General features: G+C 33.4%; 3 protein-coding genes across 3 annotated transcripts; 2 read left to right on the top strand and 1 right to left on the bottom strand.

The window, feature by feature from the left end:
- The first annotated feature begins 5,569 nt into the window (after positions 1-5,569).
- Positions 5,570-7,871, top strand: LOC126675253 (tubulin beta-1 chain). The gene is made up of 3 exons (XM_050369862.2): positions 5,570-6,057; positions 6,287-6,556; positions 7,066-7,871. Exons 1-3 carry the CDS (start codon positions 5,664-5,666, stop codon positions 7,746-7,748), a joined length of 1,347 nt encoding a protein of 448 aa, XP_050225819.1. The 5' UTR covers positions 5,570-5,663; the 3' UTR covers positions 7,749-7,871.
- A 393-nt stretch (positions 7,872-8,264) lies between these two features.
- On the bottom strand, positions 8,265-11,292 carry LOC126675251 (probable CoA ligase CCL9). The gene is made up of 4 exons (XM_050369861.2): positions 10,860-11,292; positions 9,581-10,622; positions 9,131-9,234; positions 8,265-8,732 (listed from the first exon to the last, which is right to left on the bottom strand). Exons 1-4 carry the CDS (start codon positions 11,061-11,063, stop codon positions 8,514-8,516), a joined length of 1,569 nt encoding a protein of 522 aa, XP_050225818.1. The 5' UTR covers positions 11,064-11,292; the 3' UTR covers positions 8,265-8,513.
- Positions 11,293-18,216: 6,924 nt separating this feature from the next.
- On the top strand, positions 18,217-22,292 carry LOC126671894 (GDT1-like protein 1, chloroplastic). The gene is made up of 12 exons (XM_050365715.2): positions 18,217-18,371; positions 18,439-18,511; positions 18,658-18,939; positions 19,279-19,332; positions 19,434-19,495; positions 19,805-19,873; positions 20,248-20,299; positions 20,402-20,476; positions 20,648-20,777; positions 21,160-21,230; positions 21,682-21,729; positions 22,110-22,292. Exons 1-12 carry the CDS (start codon positions 18,298-18,300, stop codon positions 22,179-22,181), a joined length of 1,062 nt encoding a protein of 353 aa, XP_050221672.1. The 5' UTR covers positions 18,217-18,297; the 3' UTR covers positions 22,182-22,292.
- Positions 22,293-22,663: the final 371 nt, after the last annotated feature.

Genomic DNA, 22,663 nt, shown 5'->3' with positions numbered 1-22,663 from the left:
AGTCCAACAGACAAGACCACCTTTGTTCTTAGCTGCAGACCCATGCCACAAATAATTTCTACAAATGGATTCCACTCCTTTAATAACTGAACTGGGAAGGACAAAGATTGAACACCAGTAAATATGCATGTTCATCAGAACATCATTAACCAATTGTAACCTTCCTGCATAAGATAAGCACTTAGCAGTCCAATTATCAATTCTAGCTGTGATTCTATGAGTTAGGGAGCCACATAAATCTTTACTAAGTCTCGAAGAGAACAAAGGGAGACCAAGATACTTAATTGGCAACTCTCCAACCTGGAACCCTAAAGCATTTTTAATAGCCTCTCTGGACTCATTAGGCACTCCATTAAAAAAGATAGAACTTTTCTGATTATTAGGATACAAACCAGAGCAAGAAGAAAACTCATCAATCACTTTTTTGAAAATCGTAGTGGAGTGCAGGTCTCCTTTGCAAAACATGAGCAGGTCATCTGCAAAAGAAAGGTGGCAGATCTTCAAATTTTTGCATCCTTTATGATATTGAAATCCTGTGCCTTCCCTAGTATTCTGAATCAGCAGCCTTGTAAAGTATTCCATGCAAAGGACAAATATCAATGGAGATATTGGGTCCCCTTGTCTGAGCCCTTTCCCTCCTGGAAAATAGCCAGATTCCTCACCATTAATCATTATAGAATACATTGGAGTTCTGATACACACCATGACCAGCTCAATGAAGTTCCTAGAAAACCTGAACCCATTCAGCACTTCTTCTATAAAATCCCATGAGACTGAATCATAAGCCTTCTGCAAATCCACTTTAATGGCACAGTTGTTACCAGACCCCTTGTGATAATCTTTGACAATTTCGTGAGCTAACAATATGTTGTCAGCTATGCTTCTTGAAGGAATAAAAGCTGATTGACTTGAGTGCACTATTCTGTTAATAACCAATCTAAGAGCAGTTTGTTTTAATTTGCAAAAGCTTAAGATTCTTGACTTCTGTCTGACAACACTTTCTTCCCACCTAAGTAGCTTTTGCAAATTAAAACAAACTGCTCTTTCCTCTTCTTGCAAATAGCAGTTAAGAGGGTCTTCCATCAAATTAGTTTGCAGGGAATCAAGCATCTTCTTTGCTTCATTAACTTTGATGGTAATATCAGCAAACACATCCTTGTTTATAGCTCTAAGATTTTTCCTAACAATCTTAAGCTTTTGATACAATTGGTACATCAAGCAACCATTGAACTTATATCTCCAAGCTTCTGTCACAGCTGCATGATACTTAGGGTGCTCACACCAAGAATTACAAAATCTGAATGGAGACTTCCTATGACAGCCCTCGGTATTAATAGTGACTATCAATGGAGAATGGTCTGAAATGCCAGGGTTAGCAATTTCATAGAAGGACTCCTCCCACCTACTTAACCAAGCTTCATTGACAAAACACCAATCTAACTTTCTCCATATCCTATTTTCTCCACATTGGTTATTACTCCAAGAGTATTGGTTCCCATTATGAGTTAACTCATCTAGATTAGAGTTAATAATCCAGTTCTGAAACTCTGCAGCAGCCATATCATTAATCTCATTGCCCTCTAACCTGTTACAATTGCTAAGAACAGCATTGAAATCACCTAAAACAATCCAGGGTAACTTCACTTCTTTACTGATAGCAGCTACATGGTTCCACAAAGCTGTCCTATCCTCGGCTATATAAGAGCCATACACAAAAGTGCAGAGAAACTTCTTACCATCACTATCTAACTGACAGTGAATGAATTGAGGATGCTTACTAACGACCTGGACATTCACATTATCCTTATTGTAGATAACCCAGACTCTACCCATATCTGAACAGCAGTAGTTATGGATAATCTCCCAATTGGCTAGCTTGGACCTTAAAGACTTCCAAACCTTATCAAAACTACCATGATCCACTCTAGTTTCTATAATACCACAAACATTCACCTTCCTTTTTTTAATCAGATCAGCAATCTCAGATTGCTTTAGAGGATTATTTAATCCTCTAATGTTCCAAGCAACTATCATTAGACATATTCAAAGGGTCTGGTAGGTTTCTTTTTCCTACCTTGCCCAATCACTCCTGTAATACTCGTCTTTTTTCAATTCAACACTATTTCCATTCACAATCACATCATGCTTTATAGGAATATATCCATCATTTCTATTACTCATCACAGACCTATCATCATCAGCTAGCACATCAAACTTATTAACAGAAGATTTAGGAATTGTACCTGCACCATCTATAACAGGAGGAGATTGCACTATAACATTTAATTACACCATATATTTCGCATTTAATGGATGGTTATAATCCTATACGGCGAAATAAGTTTACATAAATATTTCTTCAGTATTTCATGTTATTCATCTTTTAGTCCTTTGTTTCTATATTTTTCATCCAGTTATTACACGTCCATTTATTTATAAATTTTACTAATGATGATAGATCTCTTTTAGCTTCTCACATTATCAATTTATGTAAAATAATACAAAAAAGATGCATTTAATATGTGACATCATGAACAAAAAAATCTCAAAAATAACAATTTGCTAAGAAAAATATTTTATAACCCACTTCTTTAACTCAATTTTTTTTAACCCACCTTACGAATCAATGTTTCACTCATCCAATTTCCATCAAAAAATTTATATCTCAACAAGTCGAATTTAATCAATCCACTCTTTAATTGTCACGTCAGACGGTATAAAAAGGTGGGTTAAAAGTGTTGGGTTATATATAATTACTCGCTTGCTAATTTAATAAGAACAAAATTTCATAAATTTCATTTATTAATGGAGGCTGCCTTCAAGATGGAAGCACGCCAGTGCTTAAATTAATAATTGACCGTTTATAATAGCTTCAAAACTTATTGAGTATCGATGTGTAATGTGTTGTGGGCATACATCATGTTCATTTTATAATTTTATAGTGAGAACAATGCCAAATAGTGTAAATGATATTTGAACTTTATGCATTGATAATCGTACATAAATAAGAAGTGTATATTTGGATAAGATGAAATTTTATATAATTTATACTAATTTGTCGGAGTAATGTTCATTTTCGAACCCTGTGGGACTCTATTTTAGTTGGACAAATCCTAGGACGTTCACTTGAGTGCACGAATCTTTAAAGATTTGGTTGTTTGATTATTAAGGTTCTGTTTTATTTTATAGGATTTGGATATATGGATTCGGTATTAAACCGCTAGGTTCCATTTTCATCATTTATCATAATAATACTGTAAAATAATTATTGAAGGTGTGAGATTTTTACAATTAAGTAAAATTATTAAGATACACTTAATATTAGTATTAATTTGATTGAGCGATAATATGATGCACATAAGGAGTAATAAGATAAAAGCTGCTACCAACCAACTATGAAAAGAGAAAAAGAAGAGAAATGTTAGCGTTGTGATGAAGGATAGTTTGATCCCTACGTTTGGTCTGCTTTGCTTCTATTTTTGTCAATTGAAAGCCTTCTTCTCCATGAGTCATTTGTACTCTTCTATCATTTCCACTCTCCCAATCAATTATTACATCCCCTTATTTTTAGATGCTACTTCTAATTATACTTTATTTTCTTATTTTATGAGGATATAATACATGTTTTTGTGTAATAGAACATAATATTCTTAAAGTAATAAAATGAAATTACATCATAGGTCAAATTAATATAAAATTGTAAAAATAATATCAAATTAAATAATCTAGTATAAAAAAGTAGAAAAAATAAAATAATAAAAATTTAAAGATAAAATTTTCAAAAATAACAATAAACAAGTTGAATTTAATTGTATTTTTTTTGTATACTTAGAACTTTTCATCTTCAGCTTGTTCCGCTGTAAGTTAAAAATAATATTTCACTATCAAAAAGAATCAAATGTTTTAATTAAAACAAATACAAATATTAAAAATTTATTTTATTTCATTCAAATAAAAAAAATTAATTTATTATTATTTAATATAGTAATAGTTTTATCTATTAGTATCTTTCATTTTTTAAGACAGCCAACTATAATATATATATATATAATAATTAATAATTTAAAAAATAAGTAATACTATCTATTAATTTTATAAAGTTAAAATAAAAAAATTAATTATAATTTTTATTTAAGTGGGCCATAATTGGCTGTGGCAGTTGGACTTGGTAGTGTAGTGTTGTATGGAAGCAAAAGTGTTGATCCAGCAAGCAAATCAGGTCTTAATGTGGCAATCACATGTGACACTTCACGTGCTTTCATTTACACTTTCATGTGCACACACACAGACATATTCTCTCTCTTTTACTTTTATCCAGATGCCTTGGCGCGTCCATCTCACTGCAATCCCCGGCGCGTATACCTCAATGCCTACACACCTTACAAAGTTACACCTTCCGTTCCTTTATTAACCCCATTAACTACATCATTAAAAAAACGGCTCAAGTGTCTATTTGACCCTTCAATTTGCAAGGATGCAAGGATCCACGCTTATCGTATTTAAACATATTATGTTCATTTATTTCCATTTGGTTATATTTCTCGTTTTGAGAAAGCACTTTTTTAAACAATTCATAATTTTTATTGTTTTGACAAATCGATTATAGTTTATAATAATACTCAATTGAAACGCTCGAAACATCCACATTTATGTTTTAAAAGTCCGTTTAAATAATTTTGTTTGAAAGTAGAGCAAAAATCCTGAGTCCCCTCTATCGATTGTTGTGCGATCGCACGACATGGGCTATGCGATCGTCAATTAGCAGAAATTTTAATTTTATAGTTAGTTTAATTTTAACTGTCTTTTTTAAATCAATTTAACCTATTTTTACATTTAAATTGAAACACGTTTTTCACCTCCGATGATAATTGTTATGCTAAAATGGGTAAATTGATACAAAAAACAAATTTTTTGACTAAATTATTATTAAAATTAGAATATGAATTAATCGATCATCATTTGCAAGTTAAGGAAATTTTTTTTCATTTATGTCATTGAAAACAAAGAAAAACTATCACATTGAATGTTTTTTTTGGCAAAATACATATTTAAATCTACGTGTTATCATATTGTTTTCAAAAATATGTCAGTCTATTATAATTTAAATGTATTAAATTCTTTTACTTTTACTTTTTAATTTATAAACATTAAATTCCTCCATCATAAAAACATTAATAGTATCAAATTAGTAAAAAAACTACTAAGTAATTTATTTTTAACGAAAAAATACATGTGATAGTTTTTTATACGCCATTCTCACTAATAGCTCATGTATCACACATATTTTATTTTCGTAATGGAAGAACCTAACATCTACAAAATTAAAAATATAAAAACTCAATGTTGACTGATAAAAATAAAGGGACCTAATTCACACACATATATATTTTATAAGAATCTTAATATATATTTTACCTTTTATATTGTTATCTTCTGATTTCTCAAATTTCAAAATTCAAATTCCCTCTTAAACCAAACGTCCGTCACATTTACCGTTAACTCGCACCCCCTTAAACACCACAAACCCACTCCGTTACCTCGTTACTATATAACCTCCATCTCCTTCACCATACCCATATTTCCTCACTGAACAAAGAACACTCATTATAAACTCAGTCAGTTTCTCTTTCTGTTAATAAACCGCTCCGTTTCGAGACTGAAAAATGCGTGAGATTCTTCACATCCAGGGAGGCCAATGCGGCAACCAGATCGGAGCTAAGTTCTGGGAGGTAGTATGTGCAGAGCATGGAATCGATTCCACCGGAAGGTACAGCGGCGACAACGATCTGCAACTCGAGCGAGTTAATGTGTACTATAACGAAGCCAGTTGCGGAAGATTCGTTCCACGCGCCGTTTTGATGGATCTGGAGCCTGGTACTATGGACAGCGTCAGATCTGGACCATATGGTCAGATATTCCGACCTGATAACTTCGTTTTTGGACAGTCCGGTGCCGGAAATAACTGGGCGAAAGGTCATTATACTGAAGGAGCTGAGTTGATCGACTCGGTTCTCGATGTTGTCAGGAAAGAAGCGGAGAACTGTGACTGCTTGCAAGGTGAACAAATTTTATTCACAAAAATGTTTTTAAGTTAGGGTTTACTATTTGTTTAAGTTTATTATTATTGATTAAACTATTGTTAGTTATCAGAGTTGTATCAGATCTATTTTTTAAATGCTGCAGTTCGCTTTTAATTGAAGTGATCATTATATTTAAGTTTTGCATATGATTATGTATGTGAATTTGTTAGTAATTAGATTTTTCCTTTGTTAATAATTTGTTGCAGGATTTCAAGTGTGCCATTCATTGGGAGGTGGTACTGGATCAGGGATGGGAACACTGCTTATTTCAAAGATCAGAGAAGAGTATCCGGATCGAATGATGCTCACTTTTTCGGTGTTTCCATCTCCGAAGGTTTCTGATACTGTTGTTGAGCCGTACAATGCAACTCTATCTGTTCATCAACTTGTTGAGAACGCAGATGAGTGTATGGTTTTGGATAATGAGGCTCTTTACGATATTTGCTTCAGGACTCTTAAGCTAACCACACCTAGTTGTAAGTAGCTACTGTCTTTTCCCATATTTGTTATATATATGCCTTGATTTGTTATTTGTCCAGTTATCTTACTATGCTATTAGCATTAGGTTTCTACCATGCAAAATTGACTGTTGAATATAACACCCTTTAATTATAAACTGCCATCATTTAATCTTCTGTTAGGAGTAGAGTTTGTTACTTGGAGTTGGGAGTTCATGAAATATCCGTAAGGCAATATAAGTCAGAATGAAAGATGTAATATCTTATCATGTCTGGCTAATTGTTGAAAATCTGGGTTTTGCTTTTAGAGATTAAATATTTGGCGTTATACTAGTTGCTATTGTCCAGTGTTTGTTTGATTTGTGGGGACTGGGGATTACTCAAAAATGAGACACGATTTTACTTTGTTATAGTAATCTAGAACTGAGACAAGATGCAGAAATGAACTTACTCTGTTTGGTATTATTTTGTGTTTTTATTCTCAACATTATCTAATTCTGACTGCTGATTTTTGTGTTAATTTACAGTTGGTGATCTTAACCATCTTATTTCTGCCACCATGAGTGGGGTGACATGTTGCCTTCGTTTCCCTGGTCAACTCAACTCCGACCTCCGCAAACTTGCTGTTAATCTTATCCCATTCCCTCGTTTGCACTTCTTTATGGTGGGGTTTGCGCCACTCACATCTCGTGGGTCACAGCAGTACAGGGCGCTGACTGTACCTGAACTAACTCAACAAATGTGGGATTCCAAGAACATGATGTGTGCTGCTGATCCTCGTCATGGACGTTATTTGACCGCTTCAGCTATGTTCCGTGGGAAAATGAGCACCAAAGAGGTTGATGAACAAATGATCAATGTTCAAAACAAGAACTCATCTTACTTTGTTGAGTGGATTCCCAACAATGTGAAATCAACAGTTTGTGACATTCCCCCAACTGGATTGAAGATGGCCTCTACATTCATCGGCAACTCCACCTCAATTCAGGAAATGTTCCGAAGGGTAAGCGAGCAATTCACTGCCATGTTCCGAAGAAAGGCTTTCTTGCACTGGTACACTGGAGAGGGTATGGATGAGATGGAGTTTACCGAGGCAGAGAGTAACATGAATGATTTGGTGTCCGAGTATCAACAATACCAAGATGCAACAGCTGATGAGGAAGGATATGAGGAGTACGAGGATGAAGATGAAGTTCAAGAAGAAGCTTAAGTATACTGTACTTTAGTATTAGTATCTGTCTATTATGTTTGTTACAACTATGTTGGATTTGACTGTTTCGTTTGTACCTGAATACCTTATTTGGGAGTTATGGATTTTGTTGTTGCAGTGGTACTTGGGCGTTTTAGTTTAGGTAACACGTTTGTTGTCGGTAAATGGTTGGTGCTATTATTTAGTGATTTTGCATAGCTGATTTTATTATTATATAACAGATTTTCTTTGTGCTGTTTGATCTTCTTCTGTCTCCATTATGCTAACATGATTTGCTGATTTATGTCCAGTTTCTCATTGACATCCGAGTTCCAGTTAGCTATTCAAAATTGAAAATGTTGGGTCTAATGGGCTAAAAGTCGAGAGACATGTTAAGACTGGTTCAGCTTCAGACATGTTAAAATTGAAAATTTTGAGCAAGGCCTGAGTTAAGACTGGTTCAGCTCTTTACATATACTCTAATAGAATATGTAATTTGTAAATTATTTAGAAACAGTAATTATCTTATATCAAAGGAAATTAAAATAAGTATTTCATAATGGGCATAAATTGCCACATCTTTACATAATAGCAAATTCAAACATCTGTCAAAATTCTCTTGTGTACTCAGCATATTCTATTGCTAAAAGAATAAGCTTATTTGTTCATCATCTTGAACTATGATGATGTTATTCACCATACTACAGCACACTGAATAAAATATGATCTGGTTTGTTACAACATAAGAGTTTCATATCTGCTAACATAAACAATGAAATTGAGTATTTAGGCACCAAATTTGGGGACTTGAGCAGCTGAAATTTGAGAAAGGAAGTGCTCAGATACAATTCGTCTTTGAATTTTCCCACTTGCAGTCTTTGGTAAAGAGTCTGTCATGAAAACCTTCTTTGGCACTTTAAAAGCTGCCAGATTCTTTTTGCAATATCTTATAACCTCTGCCTCGTCAATCTTGGATCCATCTCTAGGAATTATAGCACAATTTATCTGATCGTGACACAAAAACATATACATACATAATTAGTAAAATTAGGCGCCGACCTTACAATAATCTTACTATTACAAACCCAAAAGGTGTCAAAATTGTGATAGTCCTTGTGAGCAATCATGCTACATATTGTTAGAAGTCCCATTCAATCACGCAATGACTATGAATAGACATCAATTCTCTACACTTGACCTAACATGTCTTATTCCACATACAGTTTGAGTTACATTGTCCGAGTCATACCAAATTAGCTAATAAATTAGTGTGTTTTCATCACAGTGGGACCTAACGGGTGAAGGACCACATATGTATCTAGTGGCTATAGTTTAGTCTGAAAAAATATCTTAATTTTTTGATATTTCTAAACCTTAATATTAAGATTTGTGAATGAGTTTACCTCTTCTCCATATTTGTCATCAGGGACTCCAAAAGCAACAGCTTGAGCAATTTCTGGATGAGATAGAAGAACTGCATCCACTTCGATAGGTGAAATTTTCTCCCCTGAAATGGTTTAGAAGATAAAAAAAGGCAAATATAAGTTCTTAACTTAACAAATTTGCATTCAGTGTAAGAATTACACTAGTTGACAAAACATGGCTCAATTTTCTAATCAGAACAACTTTTTTAAAGTTGGACAAATGGACAAAAAAGCTGGTCATAATCTACTGTCTAAAATAAAATCTTAGTTTAAAAACGCCAAAGACTTTTAAGGAAAAGGCAAGAGACAATTTAGGCTGCTAATATTTAAAACTGAGAAGGAAAACTTTTCTTCTGATCGAAGGAAAATGACATAATACTACGAGGTGGTGCATATTGATGGTAACAGATGACGATGAAAAAGTTATACCTCCGCGGTTAATGAGCTCCTTAATCCTACCGACAAGGTGCAAGTAACCATCCGAATCAAGATATCCGAGATCTCCTGTATGAAACCACCCGAATTGAAATCCAGCCTTATTAGCTTCAGGATTATTTTTATACCCCTTTGTCACATTTGGACCCCTGATGCACACCTCCCCAGTAGCATTACCCTCTTGAGCCACACCATTTACATCCAATATTGCCATCTCTTGACCTACAGGTTTCCCAACTGATCCGGGCTTATGTGGACCATCCTCCGGTAATGGGTTTGACGACATCAAATGGGTAGCTTCTGTCATTGCATAAGCTTCCAATACTGGAGCCCCAAAAGTATTTTCTAGCCTCTCCAGTATAGAAGGGGCAAGGGAGGCACTACAGCTCCGAATGAACCGGAGTTTTGGGTAAACAGGTTCCGGGTTACTCAAGTGGCGATCCAGGATAATTTGATGGATAGTAGGAACTGCAGTATACCATGTAGCATTGTATTTAACCATATCTTTCCAAAATGTTGAAGCAGAGAATCTGCCTGTAGCAGGAAGAGTAACAGCAGCTCCAGCTCCAAGAGAGCTTAATAACCCTGCTAATAATCCATGGACATGAAACAGAGGCAGGACAATAACAGTTGAGTCAGAATCGGTTAGTTTATACACCGACTTGATGTTTCTAACCGAGGAAGCTAAATTAAGCTGAGTCAAGGGGACCCCTTTCGGTCTACTTGTAGTGCCAGAGGTGTGGAGGAATAAAGCCACATCGCCTGGCTCGTTGTCAAGATTCACAACTGAGTTTATGCCCGATTCAGGAAGCGAAATCGCGAGTTTAGAATCGGCTGCTGGCAATAAAGCAGTGGCATGAGTAATGTTGAGCTTGGAAGCTGCAGACTGAGCCGAGGCATTGCCTTCTTGTGGTGTTAATAAAAGCTTGGACTCCGAGTCTGACAAGTAAAACTCAAATTCTTCATCTGTGTAAGCTGCATTGAGCGGTGCAGCCGTAGCTCGAGCTCGAATTACGGCTAGAAACATGACTACAAACTGCACAATCATTAACAGATAACACAGATAAATAAATCTAACATTTTTAACATTTAGACTAATTCAGGTCACCAAATATATATCAAGCATCTACCTGTATTTACACCAATTCTAGTTCGTAACAAATTGAAACAAAAAAAACTCAATTTTTTATTACCAAACATTCTCTCAACCTCGTCATAATCGAACAAATAAAAATAAAAATAATACGAACTGCAAAATTGATGAAATGAGTACCTCGATGGTATTAGGGAAAGTAAGAGCAACAACGTCGCCGGGCTTAATCCCAGCCGCAACAAGTCGTGAAGCGGCGTGTTCAACTAATTCATTAAGCTGAGAATGTGTTAAATCAAATTTGCCAGAAACAGAAACAGCACGGTTGTCGGGAAACTCTCCGGCAACGCGTTTGAGAAGTCCGGTGAGCGTTTGAGTAGTATCCATGGTTTGCAGTATTGTTTAGTAATGCGAGAGATTAAAAAGATAATGAAGGAAAATGTTGAGTTGATTGAAAGAAAAGAGCAGGGAATGAATGAGGAACAGCTGACGAAAACGTTATTTATAGAGTCATATTTGGCAATACAAAGGGACGCTGCCTTTTCTTTCCGTGAAGGTTGTACTTGGGGTCGCCGTTTCTTTTTTTTTTACATAAGTGGCCGTTTCTTTTCTTCTGCCTCCTATCCTATCTCAATTTTGGTCCTTTGGATCCTTTTTTTTTAAAAGGATATCCTCTTCTATTATTTTGCTTTTTTTTTTTATATATATAGTTAGGGACGGAGTAATTGGGTTCAAGTAGCCCGAAATTATACACCTCAATTGTAGATTTATTTAACCTCGACATGTAAATTTAGAGTCTTATTAATTCAAGTGACTTATTTTATCACAAAGAAAATATAAACTTTGAGTTTAGTTAATTTAGAAAGTTCAAATATATTTATTTGTTCGTAAAATATAAATTTGTGAGTCACGTTAACCTTTTATTTGTTATAGTAGAACTAACGCTTATATCTTTTGAATTATGTCATTGATTACTATTATTGTTTTTTTCGTACCGCCCGGAATTTAAAACCGAAACCGGAACTGTCCGGGTCCGAACCGGCCTAAAATCGTACATCGGACAGATATAGACCGGTTTCATTTTTTTTTGAATCTTCATCCGGCAGTTCCGAATCAAAACCGGCAGGTTATGAACCGTGGCCGACTCTAACTAAGTTGATCTTAAAAAGAAAATGCTACTAATTAGTTTTTGAATAAATTAATTCGATGAGTTCGGTTGTTCGTAGATTGTCCGCAACCGTAGAAGTGAATAATAAGTCACTGAAAGGAACGGTGAGGGATGCGTTATCTATTAGGATGCTACGGTGTGAAGCTGCAGGAGATTCGTCTTGGAACTTGTGGTGTCATGGTATCTCTGACACGTGGAGGCTCGTCGGATTCGAGAAGGATATCATGACGTGTATTAATCTAATAAAGCAATGTGGGACAGCCATATGGCTATTTATTATTGGTTGCTAAATAAAGCAATTTGCAAATGTCTAGTCATGCATTCTCGAAATAACAAAAGCCAGCTGTCATTTATTTTGTGTTTAAAATATACTCCTCCATTCCTTCAAATCAATAATCAGTAGTACAAAATAAAAATAAAAATAAATAAATTTAATTATATTAGATAATCATAAAATAGATTAAATTCTGAATTAATAGGTCGCAATACTATTTTTGCATTTTAAATTTTAGGACACCTTCAATTTTAGTAAATTACTTAAAAATTAAAAAAAATTATGTACTTTTAAAAAATCAAATAATTATCCCAAATACATTAATTACCCATATTTTAACATAAACTAAAAAAAATTAGTCATCAATATAAATTTTTATATTTAATAAATTTGTAAAAGGATGAGAAAAAAATTAAATAATTATTTTTAACCAATTTAACTATAAATTTTAAAAAATTTGTACTTGTCCAATCATTATATAAAACTACTTCTATGGCACAAGATTCCGAAAAGGGATAATTGTACAACATAACCGTTGCGCCATGTCATTCAGGCAACAAATCAATTGCGTGTTAGTCATGTGAAAAATGGAATGATAAAAAAAAAGAAATAATTAAAAGATTTCATATCGTAAATGCTCATTATCTTGATGTAAAAATGACGTGGCGCAACGGTTGTATGAGATAAATACTCTTCGAGAAGTTATCCTTAAACAAAATTTGCTAAAAGCTTGTATTGTTTTTTCATATGAGTCATTCTTAATTAATTTGTAATATTTTTATTTACATTTGGTAATTAAGTGAGGTAGAAAGTCCCTTTTAAACTTAAATTTGTACCTAGTTTTGTAATTTTTTAATTATTGAACTCTATTACTGTTTTTTTTTGCCTCATCCTCCTTCCCATATATAAAATAGTTATAGATAGACTAGTTTTTTGCCATGTGCTACGCACGTGAGCGATATCTATATGACCCAATAATTAATATAATAATAAATTATTAAATATCACATTTAATTTTTAATGAATAATAAATTAATTTGTATTTAAATTATAATTAGAACATGAGTCAATTTATTAAACTAGAGTCGCTTTATGTGTTTCACACGGATTCGTATTGTGACTCATCAAATTATCAAATAACATTTGAAACAATAGTTAATTAAACATAATGTATCTTATTTCATATTAAAATGATTTTTTTTAATAATTTAACAGTTTTAATTGATTCTCAAACTTTATAATTATAGAAAATTTAAATAAAAAAACTTTACTATAAGTTTATTTCGACATAATAAACTATTGCAAATTTACCATCAGTTTACTAATAATTTACCATAAAAAAGTGGGTTTTTGATATTTAGGTGTCTGATAAGAGGGAAAAATTCTGGTTTAGTGCCTCTTTGGAATTTAATTCCAAAAGAGTGTCTGGACCCACGCGTTCCGCATTGTGGGAATGCGGAACACGTGGCGTTCCGCATTGCTACAATGCGGAACGCCTTAATTAACTGATTAATTACTTAATCAGCTAATTAAGAAGCGTTCCGCATTGTAGCAATGCGGAACGCTGCTCTCCAATAATTTGGGAGTATTTTTTGACTCTACTTTATTTTTTTTATAGTAGATTAATTTTTTCCTTAATATTAATGACATCCTAATTTCATAGTATTTTATTTTATTGTTACTCACGTCAATTCTTCACGGCTAAAAATCATTTTTTTAATCAAATTATTTTTTATCCTTGTTTTTTTATTGCACAGAGAATAAAAGGGAGCTATAACTGTATTTTTAGAAAAAACATAATCATCGTCAGAGGCAAAAAGCAAAAAACATAACCATACCCAACAAATTTGATTGATGCTATGCCATAATTTTTTTGAATATAACATCTGGTTGTTGGTTCCGTCATATCATAATCATCATTATAGAGATTACAACGGTTAAAATAAATATGGTAAGTAAAAATAAATAAATATAAATGGAAAAGATTTAAGTTGAATAATTTTATTGTTTAAGGAAATAAAAAACCAATTATAAAGAAAAGTAGAGTCACATGTATAAATGATAAATATAAATAGAAATGACTTAAGTTGAATAATTTTATTGTTTAAGGAAATAAAAAACCAACCATATAAAAAATGTAGAGTCAAATGCATAAAGGATAATCGTTTATAACCGTTTGTTAAAATCGTTGGTTAAATAAAATTAATTTATATTATTTGTTAAAATCGTTTTTTATAATAGTTTGTTAGTATTATTTTTTATTTCATTGCAATGATTGGATAATTTATTACCCAATCATTGCATCTCACCAATGATTGGGGAGATAAAAGTGCTCCCCAATCATTGGAGAGAAGCAGTGTTCTGCATTGCTACAATGCGGAACGCTGCTAATTAGCTGATTAAGTAATTAATCAGCTAATTAAGGCGTTCCGCATTGTAACAATGCGGAACACCACGTGTTCCGCATTTTCACAATGCGGAACGCGTGGGTCCAGACACTCTTTTGGAATTAAATTCCAAAGAGGCACTAAACCGGAATTTTTTCCTCCTACCAGACACCAAAATATCAAAAACCCTAAAAAAGTTTGTAACCCTTATAAAATTACAAGAAAAGTAAATATGTCAAACATGAATAGAAAATTAGGATCATTATAAACTCTGAAGAAGATAAATTATGGAAGCAGAAATGTGGGTACAAATATAATCCATGAACTTATTTCTTTACTAGTACAAAACCCTCGTGTTGCTTCGGTAAAATTATATGTTTTTTTAAAAGCACAAATATTAAGTATAAAACATAATTAATAAATGAAATATAGTCTTAATTTAATTTTATCTGAATAATAATAAAAAAAATTGAGTTATGTATTACTCAAAAATATAAATATAAGCATAAAAGGTACATGCTTCGGAAATATTATTATGTTTAGGGTTAATTGTAAATACATACACGAACTTCACCCTAATTTGCAATTACAACATAAACTTTGAAACTTGGCAATATCAATAACCAACTTTCATTTTTTGGCAAATTGGTACACCGACCAATCACGCAACGACACATGGCGATATATTACAATGTCCATGTTAGTGTTTTTCGTGTTTGGTGTATCGATTTGCCAAAAGTGTAAAGTTGGTTACTAACATTGTCAAGTTTCAAAGTTTATGTTGTAATTGCAAATTAGGGTAAAGTTCGTGTATAAATTTGCAATTAACCCTTATGTTTATTAGTACAAAAACAATTGGTACGTAAGTAACACATATTTAATAATACTATAAATTATAAACGTAAAATTACCAATAATGTGTGATGTGATATGATTAAATTGAGGTAGTTCAACTACAATAAATAGGTAATAGCTGTTTGATAAAAAACTTTCATTTTAGTGACCTATTAAAAATAAGTAGTACTATTACATATTCTGTATCTTTTTTCATTGCAACATATTTTTTTATATCTATATTGTCTGCAAATAACAACTTAAATTCATATCCATTTTCTATAACATTATAAATGAGTCAGATATAATGAAACTAAAAGTTCATTTTACTCGATTATTCTCCTACTATATTGTCTCTTAAAATTCTAATTATTATCCAATTTAATATTTTTTTAATATTTAAAAATTAGGTAGATAAGATTAAACAATTTTAAAGTTTAATTATTAAATGAAATCAAAATTTATTTCATGCAATAATTTCAAATTTCCTTTTAAGAAATTATCAACGTGATTTATTTTTTAACTTTACGCATATCACATTAAAATTGGCATAAAAATAAATGATTCGGAAATGGGTTATAATATGCATGAGCTCCCTTTTGACTTGTTCCAAGATCCTCCTTCATAGTATTTTGTAAAGGCCCAATTGCGACCCAGGCCATTTTCATTTCCACAAGCCCAACACCCAACGATATTTGCTAGGCAGTGTATAGGCTACTAACCCTAAAAAACTCTTTGCTCACCTAAATCACATGGCCTTCTTCCTCCACCCACAATCTGCCATAGATTTCTTATTCCCTCCCTCTTTTTTGCTTGCAAAAGAAACCATTCGCGCAAGACCTGTGCATGTCGTCTCTTCGATTCGGCGCGTCGCAACAACATGAAGACGGCGATGCTCTTCAACGCTGACAGAAAAAACACGATAAATATATGGCTTTATGACACAGACAACATCAGATCTATTCATGTGAAACAAAATAGAACTCACACTAAAAAAGGTTACATTAGTCTTGGGTTCGAACTGGTACAATTATTCTCAATAATGAGATTGTTCTTCAGGTACGGAATTTGATCTCAATTTTTTTATTAGTCTGTATGTTTGCAATTTGATCTCAGTGTTCATGATATTGTCCATAGAACCATGTTTATCGACCATATGTGTTTATCAATTCGATTTTGTTTCTGGGGAGTTGAGTTTGATTGGCAACTGTTTATGTTCATTCTGTATGCATTCCTTTTTTTTTTTTTTATCTTTGATGTTATTCATGGGCACAGTTAAATTTTTATTTAATCTTGTTTTGATCATCTGTGTTATCCTTATAATTTCCAACCACTATAAACTTGAACAACAGTGCCAAACACAAATATCTCAAACGAAACATAAATAAAAAAAGGCATGATAATTGCAATAAACTGAAGAGCTTGATGACTTATCTATTACTGTCGAAGCTCTTTCTGTTTCCATCAGTTGTAGTAACTCTCTCTACTAATTGAGCATCTGATTTGTTTTTGTTGCTGAATTTTATATTTAGAAAGAAGCTTAATAATAATCTGACAGAAGAAGTTTGAACACATGAGCATAACTGGGAGTATAACACTTCATCGGGGACCAAATTGTCAATTAGCTTCGCGAGCAAGTTAATTGTTTTGGCTGTGTGTGGTAGAGAATGATGAAGCTGCCTGTGACGGAAACTGCTCGACTTAGTCGTGAGTGACAGGCATATATGCACAGCCACGTGAATTTAGACTTATTCTGGTTTTTTTTAGGGTAAAGGGCAATGTATTATTGGTTAGGTAATGAGAGCTTTGAGGTTATTTTTGAGAGAATAGTATATATTATGTGGCATTCCTTTTTATGCACGTTGTTTGGTATGGAAAGACCAGATTGCTGTGAATGAATAAGTTAATTTATGAAAATGCCATGCACTGGAAAGCTATAAAAATAAAATGGAAGAGGGGTTAAAAGGGAAGTAGAAAATACTGTTCAATATACAGTGTAATTCTACTTCCCTTTTAGAAGTTTAATATAGAAGATATGGACCCTATAGGCCATCCAAAAATCCGAAATATACAAACGGAAAAAGTTGAAAAATACTTGATTTTGTTAAAATAATCTCAAAAATACTTATGTTCGTTTTTATTTGCGGACAATACTTATAAAAGAAAATAAATTGCACCTAGAACTTGATTTAATAAAAACATTAAATCTAACACTTAAAATCTCATTTCTTTAAACCCTAAACCCTAAATTATACTAAACCCTAAACCCTAAATCATGCTAAAGCCTAAAGCCTAAACTCCAAACTCTAAACCCTAAAACATGCTAAATCCTAAATCCTAAATTCTAAATCTTAAACGCTAAACCTTAAATCATGCTAAATCCTAAACCCTAAATCATGCTAAACCCTATATCCTAAATCTTAAACCCTAAACCCTAAATCATGCTAAATCATGCTAAACCCTAATCCTAAATCCCTAAAATCCTAAATCAAATGTTGGATGAATAAAAAAATAAAGTTAAATGTTGGACGAAATAAAAAGGTTGGGTTAAGTGTTGGATGAAATAAAAAGGTGAAATCAAGTGCTGGATGAAATAAAAAAATGGAATCAAGTGCTAGATGAAATAAAAAAGTGAAATCAAGTGTTGACAGAAAAAAAAAGATGCTCAAATATTTTTGGAATTATTTTTAATAATCAAGTGCCGAGTCTAATTCCCTCTGTACAAAAACCATACGACAGCATCAATGTGACCTGCATCGGAATCTAAGCCCACAACGTAATTCTCCTACAAAATAGCCATAGCCCAAAACGAGATTGAGGCCCAAAACGAGATTGAAGCACATAAAGGAGTAAAACTAACAGATAGCTTATCCATACAAACTCTTGTCATCCTCTTATTCTATAAACCATGAAACCACTTTACAAATATCAATTCTTTTTAGAGATAGAGTCAACAAAATGCAGACTCTTTCTCACCCCACCTTTAGCTTTCTTACTTTTAATTCTTTTTCAAACAAAACAAATTTCTCAAGGTAACTTCTCTTACTTGTTTCTTCCCTTGAATTTACATACATTGCTGATTCAAAGTTATATGTACAGGTACTCAAGACAATGTGAGAATTCAGCATTTAGACATGTTTTACCAATGGTTTCCAATCATTTTGATGCCATTGTATGTTTTCCTTTTCATTTTTTCCTTTAATAATTACTTGTAGTGAAAGTAAAAGTCTTAGTTGTTAGAGTCTTGGTGGGGTAATGTGTAGCACGGAGTTAAATCTTTGTAATTTCTCATGTAATGTGTTGTCACATATGATACAGGAGTGCAGGGGCCTTAAGTGCCAAGCAAGTAAAGAACCAATGTGGAAGTTAAACGGTATTTGTTGCTTCAAAAAATTGATCCACAAGAATAAATCAATAAGGGAAGATGAAGAGGTTGCTTACGCTATATCGTATGGCGGATTGCTGAATTTTATGCTTTTATTTGGATATCTAACACTTCAAGGATCTCAACAAGCACTTGCCGGAACAGACTTTGCTGGTGGACCGCAGTCGATTCCTTTCCTGGGAGACCTTGGTGATATTAGCACAGGTTTTGCTTCAGTTAGGAGAATCTCCCTGTACCTCTATAAACTGTTGCTCTTATGTGCAAGTTAAACATTAAGCATAGCATTTGCTTCTTAATTAAATCCAACTATATGATGTTATTTTGAAAGAATTTTGCTAGTTATATATTCCCTAGTGCTTAAATGTAACATGTCCTGCTATTAACATTTTTATGAATACTTTTTTATTGCCAAATATTTTATTTTTTTACTAACAAATCTAGGATAGGTATATGTTTGATTTACTCATTGCAATCTTGTGAAAAGAATTATGGAAGTAGCATACTGTCCGGGTTTTTCTCTTCCTCACTGACACTTGATTTCTCTTTGAATACAGGCATTCTTGCTGATATTTTTCTCAGAGCTTGGGGACAAAACATTTTTCATAGCGGTAAATTTGAAGAGCCGAAGATTAAATATTTTTCTCAGAACTGAAAATAGGTTTAAAGGACACAAACTCATGTTTTTGTGGATGTCTGATGTCCTCTGCAGGCACTTTTAGCCGCTAGGAATTCTGCTGCCAGCGTTTTCGCTGGGACATTTGGTGCACTTGCGTATGTTTTCCTGCTCAAGAATGGTGATCTAGATGTCCTCTCCATTTCTAAGTTTATAAGAATTTAAAACTTTAAAAATGTGTATAGTATAAAGTTAATTGTTTAAACAACTGATTATCATGTGAATATAATTTTACTACTCCAGGAACTGGGATCTGTACTAATATAAGTATATAAGATCAAATGACTAGAAAAAGATGGTCTACATTTTGGATGTCACGTGGCTATCATTCTTTGCCAACAATTGTTTAGTTTGTATATAGAAATAAGTGATGTTTATTTTTTACAGAAGTGTCTATATGTTGGCAGGGTAATGACACTCATATCTGTTGGTCTTGGGAGAACTTTTCACTATGTAGATGAGATCCTTCCATTCAGGTATTTCTTTTTGTAATGATTTGAGATCCTCGCCTTATACAAGAACACATGTACTTGTTGAAATGCCGGTGATGGCGTGCCATTAGCTGCTAAAAATTTGAAATAGAGTGCAAGTGAGTCAATTGATTTTACTTAGCATTCTACTATGAAAGTGAGCATTTGGAAAATCATCCACATACATTACTCTAGAAAAACAGAAAACAAATTGCTTTAACTTGTCAGAATCTTTCTTGGTTGTTTTTTTAATTTTCTGATTTGGATGGGTGATGAGCCGCTAGACAAGTCAAATGCATGGCGTGCACACTTTTCGCTTAGGCTTTTCCACTTATGCTGTACCTGGAACTATTGCTCTAATATGGTCATCTGCTATGCAGATTGGGTGAGAATGATTTGCCAGTTGATGATATTGCCGCAGTCTGCCTTTTGGTAAATGTTTTTATCCCATTTTTGCTTCAAAAGACATAATATCTCAGAAACCACTTAAAACATGAGTAGTATATACACTGGGCTAAAGTTCAGTAAATTCAGGTGTATTTTGGGGTTTCAACGCTGATTGATGCCAGCTCGAGTGACGGTTTAAAAGCGGAAGATGAGCAAAAGGAGGTAATATTTCGATCTTCTATATCATCTTTTCAGAGTTAATGGAAATAATAGTATACTTTTTGGCTTAAATTTTCTTCATTATTTTTCTGAATGTTTGACAATGTCTTTTAGCAACTCATTTTGATGTTAGAGTTAAATCTGATTGCATTTTATGTCTATGCCATGAACTAGGCAGAACTAGCAGTCTCGGAGTTCTCAGGAAATGGTGCAGGGATCATAGCAGCTGCTAGCACCATTATCAGCACATTTGCCTTGGTTTTTGTTGCTGAATGGGGGGACAAATCATTTTTCTCCACAATAGGTGAGTCACTAGGATTAAACTTCACCAAGATCAGATTGTATTAATTAGATTGTTCCGTAAGAGAAGCTGTGCTGGGAAAAATGATTTATATCTAACTCTCAACCATGCTTCCAAATACTAAAGATGATTGTGCATGCCCTTTACAGTTAGGCAGTTAGCCAATCTTTTATCTGCAAACCAATTATGAACTTATTTGAACAGTTGAAGCAGAGCCACTGCTTGCAGATCCATTACTGTGATGTAAATTAATGTGAAAATTGCTTTGTGAATAGAGTAAGCTTGCCAATGTTAGCATGAAAAATGGAAATTTTCCAATAACATTGACCTAATGTTAGCATGGATATTATTTTCTTGTTAATAAAGTTTTCCCCTTTGTATGCAGCACTTGCCGCAGCCTCTTCACCTCTCGGTGTCATTGGCGGAGCCCTGGCTGGTCATGGCACTGCAACTCTGGTAACTATTTACCGAACCAGTAATAGGTTATCAAACAGGCGTATTTAGTTGCAAGTTCATTTTGGAAATAGATGATCACTAAGCTTTAGAAAAAGATTGGCAGAAATTATTTTGTGCCCAAGTAGCACCGACACTTCTTTCAATCAACATTTTTCGTTTCGGAAATGTGTCGGAAACTTGGCTCACAAAATTTCATTTTTTTAGCATAGAAAACTTTAAAATAACGCTGTTTCGCTATATCTTGTGCAACCAGTGTCCCCTTTCCATGCTAATATGTGCCAACTGCAAAGCATCATTCCGTAGATAATTATTAGTTGCAATTGCAGTAAACCTATAATTAACAGCATCTATAATATCGTTTCCTTCTTTCACCAACAAAAACATTTTTAATTTCAGATTTCTTGTTCATCTGCTCACATGTCATTAAACCTATCTTATTTTCTTTGTTCAGATTGCTGTTTTGGGTGGTTCTTTACTTGGAACATTCTTATCGGAAAAGGTAGATTCGAACTTCCACTGTTATATCCAAGCAAAAATGCATTTCCCCACTTTCTCTACCGCTTGAAACATAAGGATATGAAATGTTCGGGCTTGGATAAACTATTTTTCTTAATCTCTCAAATAAGTTTTTTGAAAATTATTTAGGGGCAACAAGTCGGAAGTTGAAACTTGAGTAGCCATCAAGTTATTCCAAGACATGGTACAATATAATCCTATTTTCCACATAATTCTTTCCCATAATTCAGTCCCAACCCAACATAAAATAATGATCTCATAGTATATCTTGAGGTAGTGGGGCTATGTATCTTTTTAGTATATTTTCATAGCTTGATATGATTTCTTGTGCATTAAGGATACCAAACTTCACTTCTTGGACAGGTTATTGCATACACTGGAGGTGTTCTGTTCCTCGTCTTCGCGGCTATAACATTGGTTGAGATTGTGAGTTAAAGGTTAGGAGAAATTTATATTCATATGTTTATACGCTATGTTGTATGGAAACTTTGGCGCTTTTATGAAACTCCAAAATTCTATATTTCTAATATATTTTTTTAAAGAATATGTTTTCACGGTTTTTTGTTTCGGCATTTCGCGTTTCAGTTTCCGCGGTGACATGGTATGTATACATAGGTTATATTAGGTTGGTCTTGTTGTGGAAAAATGTTGGTTTAATATATAATTTGACCCCTAAACTTTATCTTTTTATCCATCTAACCCCTAAACTTAACGTCTCAACTATCGAACCTCTGAACTTGTTAAATAATCCTACTTGACCCTGAAATTGATAAATAAGTAAACGTTGAATTCCTCTGTATTCACCTGACACTTGAAACACTTTAAAAGACTGTGCGTAAGGAGAGGTTCAATGTTTACTTATTTATCAAGTTCCATTCATGTCAATTCGAGCAGGTTTTATCGGGCCAATTTTAACC

This window comes from Mercurialis annua, linkage group LG3 (genome assembly GCF_937616625.2).
Source record: "Mercurialis annua linkage group LG3, ddMerAnnu1.2, whole genome shotgun sequence".
Classification (NCBI taxonomy): domain Eukaryota; kingdom Viridiplantae; phylum Streptophyta; class Magnoliopsida; order Malpighiales; family Euphorbiaceae; genus Mercurialis; species Mercurialis annua.
The sequence above is the reverse complement of the archived record's forward strand: the minus strand, read 5'-3'. Positions and strand labels throughout refer to the sequence as shown.

Coding starts and splice junctions, on each gene's coding strand:
- LOC126675253 (XM_050369862.2), top strand. CDS start 5,664: ATGCGTGAGATTCTTCACATCCAGGGAGGCCAATGCGGCAACCAGATC. Junction 6,058..6,286: donor GAACTGTGACTGCTTGCAAG/GTGAACAAATTT, acceptor AATTTGTTGCAG/GATTTCAAGTGTGCCATTCA. Junction 6,557..7,065: donor TAAGCTAACCACACCTAGTT/GTAAGTAGCTAC, acceptor GTTAATTTACAG/TTGGTGATCTTAACCATCTT.
- LOC126675251 (XM_050369861.2), bottom strand. CDS start 11,063: ATGGATACTACTCAAACGCTCACCGGACTTCTCAAACGCGTTGCCGGA. Junction 9,235..9,580: donor GGAGCTCATTAACCGCGGAG/GTATAACTTTTT, acceptor AAACCATTTCAG/GGGAGAAAATTTCACCTATC. Junction 8,733..9,130: donor ATGACAAATATGGAGAAGAG/GTAAACTCATTC, acceptor TGTCACGATCAG/ATAAATTGTGCTATAATTCC.
- LOC126671894 (XM_050365715.2), top strand. CDS start 18,298: ATGCAGACTCTTTCTCACCCCACCTTTAGCTTTCTTACTTTTAATTCT. Junction 18,372..18,438: donor AACAAAACAAATTTCTCAAG/GTAACTTCTCTT, acceptor TTATATGTACAG/GTACTCAAGACAATGTGAGA. Junction 19,496..19,804: donor GGGACATTTGGTGCACTTGC/GTATGTTTTCCT, acceptor ATATGTTGGCAG/GGTAATGACACTCATATCTG.